Below are 25,546 nucleotides of genomic sequence, written 5' to 3'. Positions count from 1 at the left end.
ACTATGTTACAGCACTTCTAGGACATGGACACACTACTTTTTTTTGTTTTTTGTTTTTTCTCTGGTACCGGGAACCGAACTCACGACCTTGTGCTTGCCAGGCAGGCGCTTTTGCCACTGAGCTAAATCCCCAGCCCGGACACACTACTTTTAAAATAAAGCAGAACTGACAATATTAGTATCAGATGTAGCAGACTTCATGGCAAATAAAATTACCAGAGTTAAGAGGATCACTGAGTAATGACAGAATATTAATCCATGTGAGAAACATAATGATCACAAATGTATATGTACCACACAATACAGCCTCAAAATTCATAAAGTGAAAAGTAACAGAGCTGGAAGAGAAATAGACAAATCCACAGTTATAGTTAAGGACTTTACTATTTTCTTCTCCATAGCTCAGGAAACTACTGTGAAGAAAATCTAGAAAGGTATAAAACAGCATAACCAAGAGCATCTATACAAAAGGACTCTATCCAAAAATAAGAGAATGGACTTTTTCAAAGTATCCATGGAATAGTTATCAAGACTGAACTATTGTGGGCTATAAAATAAACTTCAAAATACTTATCAGAACTTGAATCATACAGAATGTTTTCAAACTGAAAATCAGTAAGAAATACAATAATAAAATTTGCAAACATTGTGTATAATCCCTAGGTCAAAGAGTATTTCTCAAAGGATATTTAAAATATATAGATATTTAAAAATATGTACTAGAACTGAATAAAAATGAAATCTACCATATCAAATTATGTGATATGCAGCTAAAGAAATACTGAAAGGAATCTCTTAAAAAAATCAAATAATTATGTTAGAATATGGGAAAAGTCTCAAATCAGTAATCTAATTTACTACCTTAAGAAACTAGAAGGATCACAAAATAAACCCATCACAAGCACAGGAAGGAAATAATTTAGGAGAAACTAATGAAATTGAAGTCAGGAAAACAATAGAAAAACTCAGTGGTACAGAAAGCTAGTTATTTGGAAAATATCTGAAAATTTATATAGGAAAAGAAATTAATGAAATTGAAGTCAGAAGAATAGGAAAAATCAATGAAACATAAAGCTAGTTATTTGGAAAAAGTAAAATTGATAAAGCTCTAGTAAGCCAGGCATGGTGGCATACTCCTGTAATCCCAGCAGTTGGGAGGCTGAGGCAGGAGGATTGTTGCAAGTTCAAGGTCAGCCTGGGCTACAAAGTGAGCTCAAGGCCAGCCTCAACTGTATAGGGAGACCGTGTCTCAAAAAAAAAAAAAAAAAAAAAAAAAAAAAGCTCTAGTAAGACTGAGAAATGACATGTATTATCAATATCATAAATGGGATTGGGGGTTATCTTTACAGAATCTGTAGTTATTAAAAGGATAATAAAAAAACATGAAGTATTTTATGCTCACAACATCCTTTTCGTGGGCTGAATCTTACCCCCTCCCCCAAATGCATACGTTGAAGCCCTAACTACCATAACACCAGAGTGTAACTGTATTTTCAGACAAGGTCTTTAAAGAGCTAATAAAGTTAAAGTGAATTAATTTGGACAGATTGTAACCCAATTTGACCGACATTCTTAGAAGGATTACCTTGGAGGTTTAGCCAAATCAATAAAGTGCAAAAGACATGAAGTCAGAAATATAAATATAAATTATGCAGAATGGAAGTAAAATTAGAAATCATCTCAAGTTGTCTTCAGAAGGGCTGGGGATATAGCTCAGTGGCACAAGTGACTGCCTCACAAGCACAAGGTCCTAAGTTCGATTCCCGGTTCCAAAAAAAATCAAGTTGTCTTCAGAAAAATATCAAAAGTGACTCTATTTAGTGGACACAAATTAAAGCCACACTGACTGGTCATTATATAGTGTCCAAAATAAACATAGTAATGATCGACAAATAAGTGTAAATGAAATACAAACTAAATAAAACACAAATAGGAAAATAGTGATGATGATAAAAAGGATATAGAGAAACTGGATCATTCATACACTGCTAGTGAGTCTGTAGAATGTTATGGCCATTCTATGAAATTGTTTGTCAGCTTCCTGTAAAATAAAATTTTAATTTGTCACGTAATCCAACAGTGTAGCTTCAGACACTTATTCCAGAAAAATGAGAACCTATTTTATACAAACATACACAGTGTCCATAGACATTCATAACTTACAAAAGTTAGAAGCTACTCAAATATGCCTCAATTTGTGAATAGTTAAGAAAAAAACTTTGGTATATCACATCATAGAATATTATTCAGCAATAAAAAGGAACACACTTATCCCATTATTCCTGCCACTTTCTGAAGCAGTTCTGGAAATCCTTTCTTTTGAGTGTCTTTGGTTGTGTTGCCATGGCTGCCTCCAGGTCCTGAAATAATCAGAATGTTTACTTTTCATGGTCGCTCTAACTTTAGGGCAAAACCAGTAGTCACATGATAAAGATCTGTGAGTATGAATAAGGTAGGCGAGGACACACCACGTTTTCACACGCCTGCCTTTCCAGGGTGTGACACTCAGCAGCACTACTCACCACAATTTTGATCAGACTTTGTAAAGACACTCACAAAACAGGACTTCCAGAACTGCTTCAGAAGGTGGAAAAGACAATGGGATAAGTGTATTCCAAGTGAAGGGACTTGTTTTTAGATAAGGTGATATCAATGCATCTTTTAACTGTAATAATTCTTTGAAAATCTAAACATTCACTGTACATTATCATTCCTTGTATGCTTTCAAAGGTTCTCCATTTCCATTTGCTCACAGCTTGATGGCTTACTTCTATCACTGAATAGTATTCCATTTTGTAGATGTAGCACAATTGAGTGACTTAATTCACAGTTAAGTCATTCAGTGTAATATATTGGAGATGTATTCAACTTGTTGCCAGTATCTGTAGTTTGTTCCTAGCATTTTGAATGGGATTAAATATAACATGTCTTTTACAGTAACACATCTTTCAAAATCTAAGCACACTTTAATTGCACATCATATTGCTAAGTGAGAGAAGAATATGTAAAAAGTTACCTATTGACATGATCCTGACTACATGATATCTTGGAAAAATCAAAGCCATGAAGATAATAGAAGTATTAATCTCTGTCAGGGGTTAGGAGGGACTGAGGAATGAATAGGATGAATATGCATAATGTTTAAATAGGTGCAACTATTTTGTACGACACAGAGTGGAAACCTGTCATCATACATTTGTCAAAAACTAGAATATTTACATATGCAATGCAAAATGTACCCGAATATTCTGTAACTTTGTCATAATAATGTATGTGGTCATCACCTTGCCATCACTATACTGAAAGAAGAACCTAAAACAATTAACTGATGAAGAGAAAAGGTTTACTCTGGCTCATGATTTTGAAGTTCTAGTCCGCGATCTGGGGGACCATTACTTTTAGGCTTCTGGTGAGGGTGCCCAATGGCAATGATGAGACAGACAGCTCACATCATGGACAGGAAACAAAAGAGAAAAACAAAGGGCAAGTATCTAACAGTGCCTTTCGAAGGCACAACTCAATGACATATGTGACTCCCATGAGGCCGCACTTCCTGACGTTTCCACCACCTTCCAATAGCGCCACCTGTAGGACCAGGCATATAACACATAGGCCTTTGGGCTACAGTGGGTATCTAAACTAGAACTTCACCTAAAATTTTGGTGAAGGGTACAAGGAATCTCTTGTGTAGTTTCTCTTACAACTGCATATCAGTCTAAAATTACCGTGGAATTAAAAATATAAATTGCATAGCTTAATTTTTTGTTTCCAGTAAGTTGTTCTCATATCTAAAGAAGAGCACAGTTTTTCATGTTATCTAATTTTGTTTCCTTTCAGTCTATACATATGGATGCTACTTTGTACACTGAGAGTGATGTCCATGTGAGTATAGTTTTTTTTTTTCAAAATTGCTACTTTTCCAATTTTCAAAAGCCAAAGAAGCGTGATTCACAACAACTGTAGCATGTGTAGGTTTTTAATCTGATTTTTGGTGCATTCTTATATGATCAATGTATTTTATAAGTGATTGCGGGACTTAAAGACAACAAGTTACATGAATTCTATTTGTTTAATGTTACTAAAATCAAAACAACCAGATGCCTTTTCCATCAATGTCAAACAAAATATATTGTACATTTTTGTGATTAGTTAGATCATGATGCAATTAGATGCTAGAATAGGGTTAACTGACTCAATTAAATAGTATCCAACATATCAGTTATTTTCAGTACTGCAGTGTGTCATCGTCTCTAATCATATTTTCTACAAACTGCTTAAGGGCATGTATGTTCTTTAGTTTGCATGGATCTCTACATTTGTCAGAAAATCTTTCTAACTATTCTCTGTGTAAGAATAGAAACATAATCCAAAAAGCTTACCAAAATTAAAACATGATGAACTTGTTTCATTAATATGCTGAAATTGCCTGAGGCTTGTAGGATTTTGGTCATGCTGTTAGTCTGTTCCCTTTGGTTTATCACTAAAACCAAGAAACAGAGCCCCAACTTCACTACATGGAAAACAAACTGCGCTAGAGGAGTTCATAGCAATCTTCTCTTTGTTATTCCTCAGTTAGACCTTTTCTTAAATAGAAATTGTGCTCCACTAACATTATAAAAGCAGTAGAAATAATCTATAGCCATCAACAGACACTCATCTACCACTTGGGTAATGCTGCTCGCTGCATGTGGAAATTCTCCCTCCTCTGGCTTCAGCATGCTTTTGGCTTTTGCATTTTTTTTGTTCTAATCAGAAAGCAATCAGGAATCATGAACACTGAGCATCCTGAGCTTGATTTTTTGCAAAGGAGATAAATTTTCAACTCATGTGCTTAAAAAAGACTGAGATTGAAACTTAAACAGTGACTCACCTGTTTCCTACCTGTGTTAGAAGTCAAGAAACATTGCTGAGCCTTGGTTTTATGATTATTAATATGGTGAAAGGGTCTAGTTTTCAATCCTGAGCCTTTGCAGTGGAGGGGAGGGAACATTGCCAGCGCAGGCACATGGAGATGTCCCTTCATTCATTCATCCATCCGGTGAGCATTTGTTAAATGGCCATAGAGTTCCAGGCATTGTGCCAGACTTTGGGAACCTAAAGTCAAATACAAGTAAGTCATAGTCAAATCCCCATTAGAAGCTCTCTTTCTTTGAACTACAGGTTTTTGTTAAATAAATATTGTGGGAAATGTATTTTTATAGTAATTAAAAGGTCCCTTTTTGATTTACCAAGTCTTTGAGTAGGCACTGCTCTTGCTTTGTTACTTTTTCATGGAATCCTTGGAATCCTTCTGCCTCTGCAAGTTTGGAAATTACAAGAGTCTGGCTTGGAGCTACTACTGTTTAAACTGTTATAAATCTGATGCTTAAGATTTCTTACAAGTTCACTCTATGTACTAATGTTTTGACAGTATAGGGCCAGTGGTACCAACCTTTCTACAGCGTGACTGTGCTCAGTAAGAAAAAGTAGCCAATGATTTCCATGTTTTCCAGTTGTATGTTCTTTCTTCTGTGCAGGAGCATCACCCTTCATGCTTCTTAACTGGTTTGTTTGGTTTTGATTTCAAAACCAAAATCTAAAAAGCATTAAGCTATTTATTATATAAAATGTCTTATGGGAATTGTGTGTCTATAAAATATTTGGCTCATTTTTATAAAATGAAATTATATCAGTGTGAAAATGAATAATGGAAAAATAGGTTTCTCAAGATAGTTCTTTGTGACTCTTACTTTTAGCCCAATTGCAAAATAACAGCAATGAAGTGCTTTCTCCTGGAGTTGCGAGTTATTTCACATGAGTCTAGAAATATGGACATTCATGAAACAATAACCAATGTGATCATCCTGGCAAATAGCAGTTTATCTTCTAATGGGGTGAGTTTTGCAGTCTTCATGCAGCGATATATTCGACGTTCTTAGCTAAACTAGGAAAAGCCATTAGTAGATAAACAGAACCTCCTTAGAGCCACTCAGGAAGAAGTCAGTGCCATCCAAGACTGTTGGACTCCCTCACAAGACGTGGTGCTGAAGAATTTCACTTCATTGTGATGAGTGGGATGAGTCCCTTAATGTCTTTGCCTTTCTCTCTGGCATGATTATTTTCAAGATCAAACAAAACAACACTACATGAAATGTATGACCATAGCTGGCACACTGCGTGTGCTTGATAAATATTGGTGAACCTCAATTCCAAGTGCTTAATGGATGTAAAATCTAATTTTGATTTTACTGTTCTGATTTCATACCAGTGGCATGCACACACTCCTACGCTGTTTATGGATTTATTTGGTAAACAGATATTGGATGAACAATGCAAGGCAGTGCGCTTCAGTGTGAGAGCCATGGGGTGAGCCAGTCAGACAGGTGCAGTAGATGGGCTTTAATTACATAATCAAGCATTTAACAGCACTTAGAGTGACCCGCATTTATTGAGTGATGACTGTGCCAGACACCCTTCTTCAGACTGCTAATTGATAATTCATTTAAACCTCACTATACATCTGTCAGACTTTACTCTTATTTCTTTTCTCTTTTAATTAATAACTTTTTTGGTACTGGGAATCGAACTTAGGACCTTGTGCACGCCAGGCAGGCACTTGTGCCGCTGAGCTATATATCTCTCTCTCTCTTTTTTACTTTAGTGGTCGTTACTTCTGCTGGAAGGTTGAAGAAACTGGAGCACTGAAAGCTTGAAATGCTTGCTCCAGTTCAGGCAGCTAGTGAGATGGGAGCCGGGCTTCTACCCAACAAGGCTCCCTCCAGAGTCTGCTCTTTCATGTCAAGGAAAGATAAATGCTGAGAAAGGATAATAATGAAGCAAATTAATAGTTTGAGTGGAATTTGAGGCTTTTCAGGCAGCATGCACAGCAGAGAGCTCCGGGACAGCAAAATACACTGAGAACTCCTGAGGTGGGCTGGGCTACCAGGGTCTTCACTGTCCTGAAATGCAAAGAATGCTGGTTTCAGGGCAAAACCCTCCTGGCCAAAGGTGCAGGGAAATAAATTTTAGAAACAGAGAAGGCATAGTAAAATTAGTTCATTTAACACATATATTTTAGCCTTCAGAGTAAAATATGAAAAAAAAAAATCTATGACCTCTAGTCTTAAGGAGGGGAAAATATAAATCAAGCAAGCAGTAAACAAATGCACAATGAGCCAGTTATAGGTTTTTAGTCCAGTAGCACCAAAGGAGGCAGAGAAAAGGGACAGCGGGTCTAGTTTAGAGAAGGTTTGACCTAAAAAGCTGCCATGTGACAAAGATATGTAGATCAGAGCCTGCAGGATGGCCAGGAAAGCATGTTCAGGCAGAGGCGAGGGAAAGTGCAGTGATACCAGGTAGTGTGATTGGTCACCTGGGCTTTTCCCTCAAAATGCCAGGCTTCTTTAAGTCTTTGCTTAAATGTCACCTTCCCAGCCATGTCACCTTATCACTGGGAAAGCTTGTGAACATACCTGTTAATAGTCACCCTCATCAGGATGTAGCGGCCAGGACCGCAGTCACAAGACGTGGCTGTGAAGAATTTCCCTTGACTGTGTTGACTGAGATGAGTCCCTTAATGTCTTTGCCTTCCTCTCTCGCATGATTATTTTCAAGATCAAACAAAGCAACACTACATGAAGTGTATGACAGTGGCTGGCACACTGTGTGCTTGATATCCATTAGTGAATCCATATTCCCGGTGCTTAATGGATGCAAAATCTAATTTTGATTTTTGCTGGCATAGCCTTCCTGGTTTGGATGATCTCTAAAATTTATTTATTCATGATGGTTGCATTTGGGATATTCTAGTCATGCATGAGATTGTGCTTGAATTACTGTGAATTGAGTATTTGTGGAATCTACCTAAATGGATCAATGCAACTCACAGGACTGAGTGGCTCTTACGTTCCAAGCCCTCTGTGTAGAGATAGGGACACAGAAAAACACGGCCTTGCCCTTCTAGGAGGGTTTACAGGCTAATAGTGTAAAAAAAGGATAAAAATTCCACAGTATGAATATAATACATAAAGTGCCATAAGATAGATCCAAACAAGGAATTCTAGATCTGGAGAGGGAATGTGAAACTCAGCCCTAGGGGCTTGGAGCTTCAGGGAAGCTTTCCTACAGAAGATGGCACCTGAATAATCGTAGGTGTGTGTAGCAGCAGTTAAAATAGGAAGAACGCAACAGACTGAGAAGCAAAAGCGAAAGACCATCCAGTAGCTTGAGGTAAGCAGAGAAAGTAAAGGCAGAGGCTCACTGAAGGTTCCCAGAGTATAGTGAGGCTGTTAGGGGTTGTATCTCGCTGTCCCCCCAAAGTTTCACGTGCTCCTTGGTGGAGCTTTTTGGAAGTGGCTGGATCAAGGGTGTGTGAATATAGATTACTGGGTGTGAATAGGCAGCTTTACTAAAGAGGGAAGCCCTACCGTGGGTATGGGTGGCACCAGTGCGTAGGTTGATAACCTGGGTGAAATATGAAGAGACAGAAGAAAAGGCAGGTTTGCTGCTTTCTGCCTGCTCCGCCGTGGGACTGTTACTCCTCTGAGGTGTCCCTCCACCATGTCACCTTGCCTTAAAGTTAGCCGAATATGAGCTAAAACCTCTGCAGACTATGAGTGAAAATAAACCTTTCCTCCTTTAACTTTGAATGTGAGGTACTTTGTCTCAACAACAAAAAGTTAGGAAGATAATTTTCATATCAGGAGTACCTGATCAAAAACCATCAGAGGTTTCCAACCAGGAAGCCTAGGGTCTGATACACATGGTTTATTTTTTTTTCAATGACCTTGATCCACTAGAGGAAAAATAAGCCCATCTCAAATCTCCCAATTCTCTTTTCTTATAGTTCCTCCCACTATGATATTAATTTGCCAATGTGTTCATGTCTCAAGACCTGACCATATGGTTCAAATAATGTATTCTCAGGTAAAAAGCATATTAGGCTTCTCTGTCTAACTCTTTCTTTTTATTTGGCAGAATGTAACAGAATCTGGATGCAAAGAATGTGAAGACCTGGAGGAAAAAAGCATTACAGAATTTTTGCAGAGTTTTGTACACATTGTACAAATGTTCATCAACACTTCCTGATTGCAGTTGATCTTCAGTGTTTCTGTTATTAACAAACATCTTCCCATTGCTTACAGCCAGCAAAGCACTATGCCTATGAAATGTGCTGCCACGCGAGTTTTTCTAGCAAGAAGTTGATCAGGATACTGGATCAGATGAACTCTCAGAAATGAAGTCAGAAAAAATGTGTTTGAGTGACATAGTTACTATGAACTTTTCTGAAGCATTTTTTAATTTATTATTAAGATTTTGGATATTTATAATATAATATGAAATGTTGAATAAAATTATGTACCTGTTTTATCAATAAAAATTGCCACTGGTATTTTACCTCTTACAGGAAAATATGGGCATTTGTTCAAGAGTGGTAGTCAAATTATGCAGGAAGTAGGGCACAACCAACACCGGAGGTCAAAGGCTCTACTGGATCCACTGAGTATCAGACCTCATTTACTTCTATATTTGCTAGAGCACACACAGGAAGAATTGGCTACCAGTGAGAAAAAGAGGAACTCTATGTGTGAGCCCTCTGCCTTACTCTGTAATTCAGTTATTGATATATAAAGCACTTGTTAGCAAAGAAATACATTCCAATACCAGGCATATAATGTGGATCTGTAAATCCTAAGTGGTGGTGGCAATAAAGAACCTTGACTGAAACGTAGAAAGATGTATAGAAAATGAATAGTTGCAACTCTACTTATATTTCATGCTTTCCAAAATACAACTATTTTATTTTCACAGTCCTGTTTGCTATGTTCATAGAACTTTTTAAAAAATATTGATTCATCGTAGTCTGACAGAATATGATTGTTGGATTTTTTGCTTATAATTTTCTAAGTATTTATACTTTTTGTGCTATGTTCCCTAAAATTTGCAGGATTTCTAGGTTTTCTGTTGGTTAAAAGTTGGAAAAAGTCAATTTAATTTATTTCTTAATTTTCCAATCTAATCTTTAGGCAGAGGTTAATCCTCCTCTGATTCCTGTGAGGGGAGAAGGAAAATAATAATGCCAGTCACATTACCAGTACCATTTTGGTTTTATAAACACATGATGAGCTTAGAATTTAGAATTTTGGTATATTCAGAGTAAAATTCTTCTCACATCACTTATTTAACATCAATAAATTCAGTTGGTCTTAAGAAACTCCAGGGATGGGTCTGCGACCTTTATTTGCACTGTTAAGGATGGAACCTCAGGCCTCAACTATGTTGGCCAAGTGCTCTACCCCTGAGCTACCTTTCTGGTCTTAATCTACAACTTCTTAACACACTTAAGCAGTAAAAGTACAACAGAACAATTTTATTTTCATATGTGCACTCTTAATAAAAGTAGTCTTTGTTGTTTCCAAATCTGCCCTTCTTGAGTTGTCTTCCTTCTTTGACCAGCCTACTCTCAGCTGCCTAGAAAATACTGTGTTCAGCTCTCACACACTACCCCATGTGTTGAAAATATTTGCCATATGCTGTGTATATATATATATATATATATATATATATATACGCATATATAAAGCTGTATATATGTGTGTATATATATATATATATATATATATAAAGCACAAAATCATATACCAACCTCAAATAACAAAAATGAGGATTACAGTCAGTGTCGTATTGGTGAATTATGTCCTTGCATGTTCTTAATTTCAGGCGAAGAGAAGATGGATGAGAGAATATTATCTCTCCCCTCTTCTGACAATAAACCAAAAGGACAAGGAGGCAGGAGACTTGGAAACATAAGCAGAACCAATATGTGATTTGCGAGCCAAGAGAATTTAAAAACCCAACTGCAAGTCTAGTTCTATATATCTCATTCTTTTCCTTAGAAGAGTGAATCAGTAGAATTATTTCATTTTCCTCGTATTGCTGTAGTTACGAAGAGAGGTTATATGTTTTGATGTGTTACTGTTTATGCCGTCAGATTCAATAACTCATATGGTCAAATCAACATATAAGTACGAAAATCAAGAAGTGCTACTGTTCTCTCCTCTCTTCCCCACCCAACACAGAAATACTAGATAATGCATTTTTATTCCTCTTGTATTTTATCAGCCTTAGTGTAAGATCTCTGCAGCCATAGGGAAGTCATGGGTAACATACATATACATATGCATGTCACATGTAAGTATTTTTCCCAAAGGCAATGCCATTTCCACGCAGATTTCATTTAATGTTTCTGAGTATGATGAACGGATTGTGTCCCCACCAAAGAATTTATTGTACAAGGTAAACATCAGCTACATTATGCAATCCTCTAGTCATAACTGTATACTCTATCTGATGCAACATCGAAGTGATGAATTAATGAAAATGCTTATTAATAGTCGTGCTTTTATCCTGTATTTTACTTCTTCTGTACTGCATTTTGAAATAAGCTATTAGAGAAATTGAAGAGGAAATTGCTGCACAAAAGCAGAACTGAAAGTTGCATATTGTGTTTTTACAAATAGTGTTGACTCTTTCAGAAAATCTGACATCATTCTACAAGTTTTTGTTCAGCATTGTTAACCATTGTTTTCTTCATTAAGGATTTTATCCCTTGATCATATTGGAACCTTATTCTTGAAAACCTACTGTGTTCAAACATAATGGCAGGTTCCAGAGTTACAGCTGTAACTAGGAAAGCTAGTTACTCCATGAGAGAGTAACTCATGAGGTTTTCACTGCAACAGGAGTATCACATGATCAAAGGAATCATCCAAGTGCTCATTCAGCTGCTGTCCATTCTATGAAGGACACCGGGGAGGATTAGATTTATCCAGGCTGGCAGAGAGTTTCTTTGAGAAATGATAACAGAGGTTATCTACGAATTTTGATTAGGAATTATCTGAGGAAGAGCAGAAAGAGTTGATTGGAGAAATAGCCTGCCAAGACCTTGAGTCAAAAAGGATAATGGCATGTTCAAAAAAGTCTGGAATGACCAGAAAAGAGAAAGCGACTAAGAGGGAAAGCAAGCATCAGAAATATCTACTGATTTCAGAGGCTCTATTAAACATTTGGCCATATCCCTCAAAAGAAACAGGATTTAAAAATTCTGACATACATTAAAAATACTGGGGGCATCATTTCTACAGTCAAGGGAAGAGTGGAAATCAAAATCTCCTTAAGCACTAAATCCTAGGTTCTTACAATTATTTTTAATAGCATTGTCTTACATAAGCTTCACCACAGCAGCCATTTAGTGAATTTTTTGCAACAGCTGGAGAGAAACAGCAAGCAAGTGCTCATTCACTGTCAACCCAACTGTTTGCAACTCGTATGATTTCACAAGCTGAAGTCAAAAGAACTAATGTGTAAGTTCTGTCGTGGGCTTTGTGGACAGTGAAAATTGGTCTGTGGTCAAAGTCTTGCCACAGGAAACACCCCTTGTGAGAAGTGCATTTTAAGTCACTCTCCCTGAGGGCTGTTGGATGTAAGGGATGCCGATCATTTTCATCAAGAAAAATGGGGTAGAGGAAGGCACAAGAGCCGGAAGATAGTGTTTTATGAGTGACAAACAAGGCACAATTGAAACAGGAAGTAGAAAGAGGCAAGATGTGACAGGCCAGAAAGAGGAAGCTTTGGTACAGTTGCACTGCATTTAATCAGGACGGGCTTTGCAGAGGTGTAGATGAAAGCTGATGTGGTTAAGGAGAGGTTAAGAAAGATGACAGCATGCAGAATAAGTGACAGCTGAGGGCCTGCAGGTGAAATGAGAGGATCCATGCAGTCATGGATCTCTGTGACAAGCGCCATCTTTCTCAAAGGCTTTTAAAGATCACGGTCATCAGCCAACTTCAGTTTCCTGACTTGAAGTAATAAAGTCAAAACCCCTAATGCATCTGTGAGCACATAAGGAAGGGCACACCAGCCTGATGGAAATGATAACAGTCCTTTTATATGTTTATGATTTTTTAAAGTTCACCAAGCACTTTTATCTGCGTTATATTATTTGGTAAGAGTTTTTGTCTCCCATGGGCACAGATCAGAAGAGGTGCAGAGCCTTGGAAATATTTTATTTTTGTCACTGGCATGTAAAAATAAAAGGAAAAAGAACAGAAAAGAAACCACCTGAAATTTTGCTCAAGTTCAGCTATGTATTTTTCTATGCCCTATTACCTTTTATATTTCTTTTTAAATAAGCATGAGCATAATACTTGGGGTGGAAATTATTTGTTATTTGAGAAATAAAAATAAAGTTTAAGCATGTATTTTCATTCCATATTTTGATTATTTTTTTTCTTCACACAGTTCTATTCTGGTACTTTGTTTGTTCTGCCCAGATGGTAAATGCACCATTAAGTTTATCCAGCCTGAATTAATTATCTTTTTATAGGAAAAGAAAATCCTCTCCTTTTGACAAGTAAGATGTTTGTGCTGTATTTATGAATAAATAAAAGCAGCTGTTGTACACAGCATTATTAATAACATTGCTGCAAACATTTCATCTGAAAAGAAATCCACTCTTGTCAATATAATGTAAGCTCCTGGTATCCCAGAGTTTATTAAAGAGTGAAAAATCATAGACCTATTATCCACATTGCAGCATAAAAAAAAAGTGTCTTGCTTCCTATGAAGCACTCAATTCAGAACAGCAAGCAGCAGGCAGCATACCCTTAGCTGGTTACTGTCTTTGCTGGTCACTTGGCCCTGTCCTTCAGCATCTTGCGTGTGGAGGGTGGGCCCACAAAGCATCTTTCCCTACAAACAGAAAGTTGATGGGCAGTCACAGACTTGATCTGAATGCCACAATGTTGACTTGACCTGCTTTTTAGTTGGATGACTTTTTGATAGGTGATATGGCCATTGTTGAAGGGATTTTTTTCTTGCTAGGAGAATAGATTTGAAAAGCATAGCAGTCCTTTTCCCTAACAAAGAGGTCTTCTACTCTCTGAGTCAGGAAAGGTAGGATGGAGGATCACACTTGTCACGATGGTGAGGTCACAGCCCTCTAGGAGAAGGCGTCTCCCCCGGGCCCAAGACTTTGCCTGTCTGAAGGATCTCGGTTTTCCATGCAACACCTTGTTTCTCAGCAGAGCTGACTTGTTCCTAAGTATTCACTGCATTTACTTAGTCATTTTTACCTCTGCCAACAAACGGGAATAAATACTTGCAAATGTTGACACCAAGGACCAGTGACAAAAAGGAAACCTCACTGTACAGAACTTAGAAACATTAAATCTGCCTAAGCGTCTGCCTGCCTGCACAACAACTGGCATAGAAACAGGGTTATAGCATGGAACTAAAATATTCCTCCACAGTCTCATATTTCCCGAGACGGGGATTTTGGAAGGTGAGTGCGTCCTGGGTGCTGTATCCATCCGCACATTAAGCTGTTGATGAGTTTGTGTTTGGGTGTGCGTTTAGGAGGTGGGCCCTGTCGAAGATTGGTGGCCGGGGCGATGACCGAAACACATGTTGGCCTGAACCCACAGAATCTATGTGCCAAACAAACCCCTCCTCCTTTAAGTTTCAGGTTGGGTATTTTGTGCCAGCTACCACAAGTGACTAATGCAATGACTATTTTACAGCAGTTACTGTGTAAACAATGCCAGTAGTTATGCTCTCCTCTAAGGAAGAAACAAAAAAGGAACTTTTTTTGCCTAAATTTCAAGCTATTGTTCAAGTTACCATGTTAAAACGTAATATAAATGTAATACTCCAAGTAGCACGTGTTTATATACCTTCTTTAATAATCTTGCATGCTACATGGAAGTTAACTTGGTGACCTTGGCTACAAGGTCGACCTTTAAGTCTGATGGAAACAGTGACAGCTGCTGCTGAAGAGCGCACGTTGTTCATAGCAGCCCTGGGTGTGGTTGACAGCATTTTCACTGCTCTGGTTCTGCACCGTCTTGCACAGTACAATGAACTATAAGAGTGCAGGGATTGTGAAGATGATAAAAAATAAATGAATCTCACCTCAACTAAGAAAGCACACTTTGAGGAGAAAGAGTTTCCTCAACTCAAATTTCAATGTGAAGTAATTTATTAAATGGGATTGCATCTTTAACTTTGAAATTTGTTAATGTAGCACATTGTGGCAGGAGCCTGGGGTGAAGCCAAACTACTTACCTCCTGGCTGGGAAGCAGAGAAGTGGAAGGAGAAAATGTCACAGTTCCATAGTGCCACCAGTGACTGAAGGATCTTCCCTAAGAGCCCGCCTCTCAAAGATTCCAGCCCCCGCCGAGAGTGACACTGAGGACCATGTCTTTAATACACAGACCTCTGGGGGACAGTCAGCATCCATACCCCATATAGCAGGGGTAAAACTTCAAATAACTATTAATAAAGTCTACTGTGAAGAAATACAGAAAGAGAGAACAAATGAAGAGAAATTAGTCATGTCCACATAAATGACTTGGAGTTTTCTGTCAATTTCTAGTCCTGCATAAGTAGCTCAACTTTTATAATTAAAGATCTGCTAGTAGAACAGAGTTCACTTTTGCTTTTGTTACTGTTTTTTGCCTTTCCTAACTACTTATGCTAGGTTTGACTTTTCTATGGCCTTGGTCACGTCTCCAAGGCTTTTTAACCTAGAGTCAGTCTGCACATAACTGGCTTGTTTATGCGCAGTATTCAGGAAGTCTCTGTCCTTGACAAGTAAATATGAGTGTGTGTCACAGTGCACGTAGTTCTTTTTCTTTTTCAGCTGTGGGTCTATAGTTTTCCCTGGATTCTTAGTAGGTCTTATGAGTAAAAGGGTTTAAAGGGTTTTAAGATTCTTAGTAGGTCTTATGAGTAAAAGGGTTTAAAGGAATTTTTAATCTATTCTATTACGCCAGAAGTTCAGGCAGCATTGTATCTTGTAAAACAGGCATGTGTACTTGAATGTGTACTTTACGATCTTATTAAAATGTAGATTATAACCCAGTAGCTCCCAGAAGACATGATGCTACTGGCCCAAGAGTCAAAGGGCATAAAACTCAAAATATTTGACATCAGAGAGCATTGGCCTCAGATATTCTAGGGATCCACAGCCGTGAGTGGATGAAAACCATCCACAGAAACATGAGTAGGTGTGGTGTTAGCCAGCTGGTACTAAGACGCCACTTAACCAGGTGTCTAGTTTCTAGTGTCTAGTGATATTGACTAGCAGGGCTGTTCATGGTAAAGTGTAGACACTAAATAACTTCTTCTTGTCCCCTTCCCCAAAGCACTTCTTGCTTTCTTTCACTCCAGTGAGGTGATGATTCAGGAGTTACAATCAACATAACTGAGAACAGCCTTAGGTTGAAAACAAGTCCAGAATCACATGTGCCAAGAATTTCCTTGAAAAAGTGTTCTTCATATTAATACTTTCTGTTTCCAAGCAGAATTAGAGTTCAAGCCTTTTCCTGCCTATCAAATTTTACCAGTAGCCTTTCAGAACACGTTGGCTTATGTCTCGATGCCTCAGGGAAATACTGACTTTCTGCCCGCTCCACCACTGCCCTGTCTTGATCCTATTTTGACCTTAACACTTACTTCCACTTGTTAATTAACAGTTACCTTCTATAGCGAGTACTGCAGTATTCGCAAATTCACTCTTCACTCTCCTCTTCACTCTGCAAAATTCATTTTCATGCTATTCTGTTCGCTAGATTTTTGTCTGTCTCGCTACAACAACTGCAATGTTTACACAAATACCACTGCTGAATAAAACTGTTTATATTATTTCTACTAATTATTGATTCTATGTATGACCTTGAGTACACATTTTCTCATTTGTTTTCTTCTCACATTAGTCAAGAATTGCATTACAACTTGAAGTGTCAAGTGGACCTTGGAGTGTGAATTCTTTCAAAGATGTCATGGCTATTTGTTCCTGTAGTTTACTTCATTGCCCTTACTAATGAATGATTTCATGTTCCCATCGCAAAACCACAAAGGCAGGACTGTTTGGTCACTTGTTTTTTTTTAGCGAAATATCAAGGTCATGATAAACGTGGAACATGTATTTATTTGACCTACTATCTAATTTTCATCACTGACAAAGACTGAGCAGATGTGGTGGGGAAAAAAAAAACATCAGTAGTGATTTATAATCTTTCAATACTTGAAGTTGCCACTTCTCTGAATGGATCACTATAAAAATGGAGAAAAAGAAAGACTGTTGTGTTATTCTTAAAGACTATTAGGCTCAAGGTTACCAGTCAGACATAATTCTTGTTTAATTCTCCCATTACCATCTAATCCTGTTTATGTCAGGAACACCTTTAATAGAATGTCACTTCAAATCATGGAACTACAAAGACAAGCACTGTAATTTACATTAGCTACAAAAGAATACCCTTTCCACAAGGGACTCCTGAGCTAGCAAGAACATCAGGGACAGCACATCTTGCTTCTCAGCTTTCAGAAAACCACAGCTATTACTTGATAGTAATAGCTATCAAGCCCCCCAAAAGTGATTCTTTTTTTCTAAGGACATCAGTCAGAGTGCTCTTCTTTCCCTTTCTAAAAGTGATCCTGGGAGATACTCCAGGAAAAAAATTTTAATACACTGTTGTTTAACTTCAGGGTCTCTGTCTAAAGAGGAATGCATGGGATGGATCTACCTATCTCCTAAGTGTTACTTCTGCAGTTGTTGTTTGCATGTCTTCTAGGGCCTATGACTGCCTTTGGTGAGCTGGGCAACTCCATGAGCAGAATTCCTTAGATGCTCAGCTGCTTAGATGTCATGGAAGAAGTCCATACTGGTATCTAAAGCACAACATGACCTAATATTCACATGTGGTTGGCCTTGGACAGGCAGAGACAGTACAGTGAACATAGTCTTGTACAACTTTATGTGTCATAGCTCAGAGCTTTTCACATTTCAGAGCTTGTTTGGCTAGAACTTAAGTAGAACAGGTGGGGAATGAGGAAGCATAGTCACACCGGAAAGGCCCATCTGATAAGAGACTGAAAAATTCCTGCAAGATGTGGCCATAGGATAAGGGTCAACCTGATCCCATTTTTCTACTTTCTTGAGGCATTATGCTATATTTCTTGACTGCCTCCTTTGTAAGTTTCCTTCTGCCTATTAGCAACTCACAAGCTTTAGCACCACACTATAATCATTTGGAGAGATTCATAAAATATGGATTGGATCCCTAAGGCCAGAATTCTGCTTCAGGGGTCTAGAGAGGCGAAAGGAGCAGTAATTTGCATTTCTAGCTACGTGAATGAAGTACGTGCTGCTATGGAGAACCACTAGTCGATTCTGTATCTGTTTTACAACATTTTCCCTTTGGACATTGTTGTGGTCAGGGGTTTGCAAGGGACATAATACAGGACACATAATTATAGGATTATTTTATAATAGTCACCCAGAGTTTAGTACAAAAGAGTGCAGGAAGTCTGTCCACACACTAAAGACCAAAAGAATCCAGCTGAGGGCCTGGATCCTATGATGATGTCCTGCATGAGACCAGTTAAAGACCTAGAGCACATGACAATGCCTCATGCAAGTCTGTTTCATGGATTTGCACTGGGAAGGCCCAAAGGTCAGTGGTGGAAGCTAGAAAGTATGTGCCAACAGGATGAAGAATCTATGCCAACAGGATGAAGAATCTATGCCAGCAGGCTGAGGGATCTGCACTGGAGCCAAGAAGCAATGTTTAAAGCAAAGACCAGAGCTACCCCTAAAAGAACCACAGTCATCCTCAGTGACAACAAGGTCCCGAGCTCCTTTAACAATGAGAACATCCAAGACTGTATCAGGAAAGCCAGCACAACAATCTTCTCCAGGACACTGAACAGTGCACCATCTTCCCCTCTGGATCCAGGATGTGATGCTCAAAGTAAGGACCAGAGCTCTCCCAGAGTGAACCAAAGCCATTCTCAGGAACAGTGAAGTCCCGAACTCCTCCAACATTGAGAACAGCCGAGTTCATCAGGAAAGCCAGCATGACAAGCTCCTCAGGAGAACCAACAGCTCCGAAAGAACTCACAGCTCCCTAACAGCTTCCAATAGCTCTCCTCTTCTTCTTTTCCAGCTCTCCTTTTTATGTTGTTGGCAACAAACCTCATGTAAGCCTCCCACACCCAGCACCATGCTGGTTCAGTTCAGCTGGGTGTTACAAGTTGACCACAAGTTTTCAATCCACCATAGACACCCAACATTTTTTTTATCAGTCCTTCCTCTTTACAGTTTTTCCTCCTTTCCAAATTAAAGATACTACTCCCTTCCCAAGAAAAGAAACCCAGTTTTTCTAAGGTCATCCCAGCATCAAAGATTATTCCACTGCCCCGATTTATGGCTAATTAACAATCCCCAAATTCATCGTCATTGTTAAATGGCAGGCCAAACACTTGTATCTTTGCTCTATTAATACAATATTTGAGTTACTGTATGGAAAAATCATATACTTTTTCAGTGAAGAGCTACACTCTTAGAAGTTTGTTGTTTACCTTCTCTGGGATTCTAACAGTGAACTTGTACTCATGTCTGCAATTAAGTAGCAGAGAAAGAATTTGAAGTAATGTCTCTCTATCCCAAATAGAATACTAAATGTAAGGGCACAGGTAAACATTCTTAGGAGTGCTGCAGAAGCTTGGGAAAAGCCTTGTGGTGGTTTTCCTAGTGCCACTCTATCCTCCTCACTTTCTCCTCCTGGGTCCTACCTCACTCTGCCTTCCTCCTCCAGAAGAAGGGAAGAAAGAAGCATTGTCTTGTTTTGTTTTTGTTTCTCTTCGGGTACCTGGAATTGAACTCATGACCTTGCACTTGCCTGGCAGGCGCTGTGCCCCTGAACTAAATCCCGGGAAGCGTTGTCTTCAGTGCATAAATCTCTCATTCTGCTCTCCTACTGAGGTGTTTTTCTGTTCTTTTGACCTTAAGTGATGCACAGATCGTTACCCTTTAGAACAAGGACAAAGTGATTTCTCATTTTCTCCCCACCATCAATCTCCTCGAAGTCTAATAATTTGATCTATTTTGTATAACTTTTCCCCCTGATTACTGAAAAGCAAACTTGTCATTCTGGAGGTTGTTGCTTTAATGTCCTAGCAATCACACATGAAGAAATTATCACAGAGGATGATTGGGATTTTAGAAGAAAAAGCAAAGAGTGCACAGGGAAAGGGTCCTAGGCAATCTCCTTGGGGCTTCTGCTCGCTCGCTCCATGCTTGTTGTGCTTGGGGAATAATTATCCAGGAGGCATGGCCCCGGCCTTTCCTGGTAGTCATGGAGAGTGACTTGTGACACTTGTGACAGTTTTGAGAAATTTTGATGACTTTTTGAGATCAGTTTTGGGCTGTATGTAATGTTCAGCTCAGCTCACTGTTTCTCAGGTCAGTGGGAAGGGCCCTCTATATCCGTATGCCCCAGAACACCTGCCTGGCTTGCACATTAATGTCACTCCCTGTTCCCTGCAGCCACTTTATTATTCAACTACTCAGACACCGCCGCTCCCATTTCATATTAAAGGGTCATGTCAGAAACGCTGGGGTTGAAACACAAATCCTAGACACCAGTGCCACCTTTTCCAGAGAGTTTTCTGAGAATGAAATATGTATAAGAGGAGAAAGTAGACAGAGGAACTTGCATAAACTGTTGTTAGCTTGGGTTTTGGCTTTAGCTTGGGTCCCCGCCCCAATATGTGGGCGGGGCTAGATGCTATCTCCGTGGTCCTTCTTGGCCTTGACACTGTAGGGGCATCTTTTGAATCTCAGCACCCAGCATCAAGGCCGAAAGAGTAAGACAGTCCATCAGTGAAGAAAAGCAACAGCTGGAACATTTCCTTAAGCCTTGACTAAAGAGGATTAGATTAAAGACAGGTAGCTTGGTTACCCAGCCCATGCAGTGCTAGCGTTGCTTATATTACCAACTCCACGAAAAGAGGATGATCCTGAAAGAAAAAAGATTCAACTATCCCCTCAGTTCCTGCCTAATTCTTGCCCAACCACAAAAACATACTAGTTCTTTCTAACATAATGGTCTGACAGAGCATCTTTAAGCCTAACTGTACCTTGGAGAGTGAGAGGTATTTCTGTGGAATAGGAAAAGATGTTTGAGTCCACTTTGCATAACTCTAGATGGTACTCCTAGAGGGGCCTTCTTGTTACAGAATAATATTGCTTGGAAATGATTTCTGAAAATATATAAAATATTAGCCTTGAACCCAAGTAGAGTAGCGAAAAGCAGGCTCCATAATAAAAAGGACAGAAGAATTATAATGACTTGAGTTATGGAGGTGAGTTCAAAGTTATATTTTCCTTTAAAATCAAACAATACCTTTCTCAGTATGGGTTCTGAGATTTTCCTGTCAGATGGACCCTCTTTAGTTTTTCAGCCTCATCTCTCTCTGTTTCTCTAAATTCTCTCCTCCCCTAACTTCATTGGCTGTACCAGTCTTCCCTTAATGTAAAACCAAATTCCATTTGCTCGATTTAAACTGAATATTTCTTGAGAATGTTTAACCATGACAAGCTAAGTCAACCAGATCTGTTCCACTCCTTCTGGTCTTCAATAAAAATCTATGCATTGTTCCACATTATCATATTACTTGTGAGTATAATTGAGTTCTCTCAAGCAGATATCATTTTTTTTTCCCAAAATAGGATCAAGTTTGCAGGTAGCTAGTCTCAGGGGAAATCTTTTTTTGCATCCCCAAGGCATCAATAAATCTTTTATTCATTCTGCTTATGACTAGAAAAATAGACGGACGCAGATGAAGATCTCCAAACAGCTTATTTGAAGGTGGTACTGAATAATATACAGGGTCAGAAAGGAAAAGTAAACCCAGATAACACTTACTTTATAAGAATCCCAGTTTAGAGAGATCCATAATAATTTCAAGTGGAAGATCTAAACAAAACTTTTTGAGTCACTTCTGAGTTTTTGGGAATTGATTCCTGCATAAAAGAGATATTCTTATCATTGCCCACTTCTGACACAGCAGGTTTATTCTTTATCATAAGTGATAGAGTTATTTCTTTAGCATATGAGCTCTCCATGTTTGTGAGGATAATATTAGATAATCATAGTGAAATTAAAAAGTTAAAATCCCACACAGTTCTACCACACCTCTGTCCAGAAGCAGTTAAGATTTTGGATGAAGAGACGATGAACGCTAGGGGGCAACAGCACGGCTGAGCGTCTCCGAATTGGTACTGGAGAAAACCAGTGATCCTCAGGCAGGTGCGAAAGATAAAGTTCTGTATGAGAGGACAAACGAGAAAACTATCTAGTTGGATGAAAAAGTCCAGTGTCTAAAGGGTATTTGAGGGAAAAGCAGACCACTCCTGGATCGCAGGACTCATCAGCCCCCTTCAGACCCGGTGCATACCTCATCTTGGGAGAGGATCAGCCTGAAGGAAGGGAGCTGGCTTCTCAGTGGTGGCTTGACCGATGGAAGAGACTCAGGATTGCACTGACCTCCCTCGCAGGGATGGCAAGTGCAGGATTGGCAAGTGCACTACATATGTAGTGCAGGATTCAGAGAAGCCTGGAAGAGACTCAGGATTGCACTGACCTCCCTCGCAGGGGATGGCAAGAGCAGGATGGCAAGTGCACTACATATGTAGTGCAGGATTCAGAGAAGCCAAAAGCCGGAGCACAGGGTAAGGTGAATTACAATGCATAATTGTGTGTATTGTAAACAGTGCACCAGCACCTGTGAGTGGCCGGGCTGTGGGGAGAGAGGCTTGCACAACACACATGGAAAAGTAGGTCACCCAGTTACCGCACATGAAATGGGAGTGCTGAACAGGGTCCGTTGAGTGCCCTCCCCGCAATTACTGGCCCCTCCTACTGGGGCCATCAGCACCTTCTATCTGGGGATTATGGAGGGCAGAAAAACGGGGCTGTGAGGAGTACACAGAGCAGAGTAGAGTGGGAACCACCTACAAGAGATATTGGTGCCCGGGTAAAAGGGCAGTTGGGTGGAACTAGAATAGAGCAGGCCCTCTCCTGCTGTTTCTCCAAATACCAGGAAACTTGAGATGGCATGAGGTCCTGCCCATCACCCTGTGCTGGCAAACAGGGTCTGCCCTGAGCCCGGGGTGGCACTAGGTTCAGCAAGTGGGGCGGACAGAAATGGACATCTGTGGGCCAGAAGGCAGTGAATGGTGTCTGCACTGGTGGCCTTTTGGTTTACAAATGAGGGCTGGTTATAACTAAGGTTGGTGTAAATCAAGGCTATTTCTCTCGTAAGAAATAATGCAAATACCCATAATGAATTCTGAACCTCCCAAAGCACCCCTTAACTAAAATTTTCTTAATTAAAAAAAGGGTTACAGGGGGCTGGGGATTTAGCTCAGCGGCAAAGCGCCTGCCTGGCAAGCGCAAGGTGGTGAGTTCAGTTCCCGGTACCGGAGAAAAACCAAAAAAAAAAAAAAAAAGGTTATATAATGTGCCTGACTTACCAGAAACACCAACAATTTTCCTAGTGTAGTCACCAAAAAGTTAGAAAATGTGCTTAGCTTACCAGAAACATTTTCAAATTGTATTCACCTTTCAAGGTGACGTCTTTGGCTTGCAGGAGGGGAGGAGGGAATGGAAGGTGGTTACTCTTTGGAGGAGAGTTCCCTTCCATAGGAACCTCAGGAATCCGGGCTCAGGCTGACACTTACTTACACTTACATATGCTTATCTGGTGTCGTAAGTCTTTTTTACCACAGCACAAGCAGGGAGGCATTAGGGTCATAACCCAAGACTTTGGTTGTAAGTTAAACCTAAAAGTTCGGTCCTAACCCAAGTTGTCTGCAAGTGATACCCGTCGTAACTCGAAGGTCCATTGTGGTAGTTGAGGAAAGCCTGTGGAGAAAGGAAATGAAGACATCTGTCCATAACCCACTGCCCCAAATCAGTTAAGGCAGCTGGATCCACGGAGGTCTGCAGTGGGTCATGCCTGGAGCATAGCTGTAAGCAGGATGCATATCTGGAAGGAGGAACACCTCTCACAGCTTCCAGAAGGCAACTGATTGGTCCAAGGGGAACCTGCCTTTGTGCTCAAAATCAGACTGTGACTTCACTGTAGACAGACCCTTGCGAATTCACTGGGTTAATACTATAATGACTGTATGTAGGTTTTTATTTTATTTTTGTTAGCTATTGTTTCCTTGCTTCTTTGTTTGATTTGGATCATTTTGGTTGGACTTCTTTCTTTTCTTTCTTTCTTTCTTTCTTTCTTTCTTTCTTTCTTTCTTTCTTTCTTTCTTTCTCTCTTTTGTGCCTCTTGCTTCTTTTTTGGTATTGCTATGTCATTGTAGTTTACTTTATTCTTGGAGGTTTTCCCTTTAGATCTTCCCTATTAAACCCAAAATGTCAACAATATTCCTCACAGAATGAGAGAAAACAACTCTAAAATTCTTATGGAAACAGAAAAGACCCAGAGTAACAAAAGTAATCCTGGGAAGTAGGACCAAAGCAGGAAGCATCACATTTCTAGACTTCAAATTATATTACAAGGCTACAGTGATAAAACAACATGGTATAGGCACAAAAATAGACCTGTGGATCAATGAAACAGAATACAGAAAGTAAAAAAAATTCAGACACATTCATCCACCTGGTCTTTGACAAAGGTGCTGAAAATGTATGAAGGGGAAAAGATAGCCTCTTTAGCAATTTGTGCTGGGAAAACAGGCTACACACTTACAGAAGATCGAATCTAGACCCCTGTCCTCCATCATGTACTGAACTAGAGCAAAATGGCTCAAAGATCTAAATATTAAAATAGAAGCATTTAACTTGCTGGGTGATAAAATAGGTAATAATGCTGAAGTTTATAGATATAAAAAAAAAAGCATGTTTTGAATAGAACCCCAATTGTACAAGAAATAACATCAAGAATCAACAAATGGGATCAAATGGGATCAAGAGCTTCTGGACAGCAGAGGAAACAACCAACACAGTGACATGACAACCAACAGAATCAGAAAAATAACTTTAGCCTCTATACCTCAGACAGAGGATTGATACTTAAAATATATAAGATCTCAAAAATACTAAATAAATAAATAAATAAATAGAATCACTCACAAACAGACAGCTAGAATGAATAAACACTTGTCAGAAGAAATACAAATGCCAAACAAATACATCTTTGGTACTACAGAAATGCAAGTTAAAACAGCACTCAGAGTCCATCTTACCCCAGAAAGAATGGCGTCATCAAGAAATCAAACAGTAACAAATGCAGGCAAGGTTGCAGGGAAAAAGGAACATTGTTGGCGTACATTGGTGGTGGAAATGGAAACTACTACAACCACTGTGGAAATCAGTATGGTGATTCCTCAAAAAATGAAAATAGAAATTGCATTAGACATAGCTATTCTTCTACTAGGTATCTTCCTGAAAGAATTAGAGACATCATTCCACAGTGATACACAGAAACCCACATTTATAGTAGCATAATTCATAATAGCTTAATCTTGGAAGCAGACTGTGTATGTCCATCCAAAGTAGAATGGATAAAGAAAATGTGGCATTTGTGTGCAGTGGAGTACGACCCTGCCATAGAGAAGGGTAAATTTGTGCCTTTTTTAGAAAAATTATTGTACCTTGAAGCCATAGTGTTAAATGAAATAAATCAACACACAAGCCT

General features: G+C 39.1%; 1 protein-coding gene across 3 annotated transcripts in view; it reads left to right on the top strand.

The window, feature by feature from the left end:
- Il15 (interleukin 15) overlaps nucleotides 1–10,197 on the top strand; it is an 87,568-nt gene extending 77,371 nt beyond the window's left edge. For all 3 annotated transcript variants that reach the window (XM_013522919.1, XM_005400860.2, XM_005400859.2), the window contains exons 5-7: nucleotides 3,838–3,882; nucleotides 5,736–5,873; nucleotides 8,956–10,197. In XM_013522919.1, the coding sequence (XP_013378373.1) occupies nucleotides 3,838–3,882; nucleotides 5,736–5,873; nucleotides 8,956–9,066 (294 nt within the window). In that variant the 3' untranslated portion in view covers nucleotides 9,067–10,197. The remainder of the gene's footprint in view (nucleotides 1–3,837; nucleotides 3,883–5,735; nucleotides 5,874–8,955) is intronic.
- Nucleotides 10,198–25,546: the final 15,349 nt, after the last annotated feature.

Source organism: Chinchilla lanigera, unplaced genomic scaffold, assembly GCF_000276665.1.
Source record: "Chinchilla lanigera isolate Chin_1 unplaced genomic scaffold, ChiLan1.0 scaffold00070, whole genome shotgun sequence".
Classification (NCBI taxonomy): Eukaryota; Metazoa; Chordata; class Mammalia; order Rodentia; family Chinchillidae; genus Chinchilla; species Chinchilla lanigera.
The sequence above is the reverse complement of the archived record's forward strand: the minus strand, read 5'-3'. Positions and strand labels throughout refer to the sequence as shown.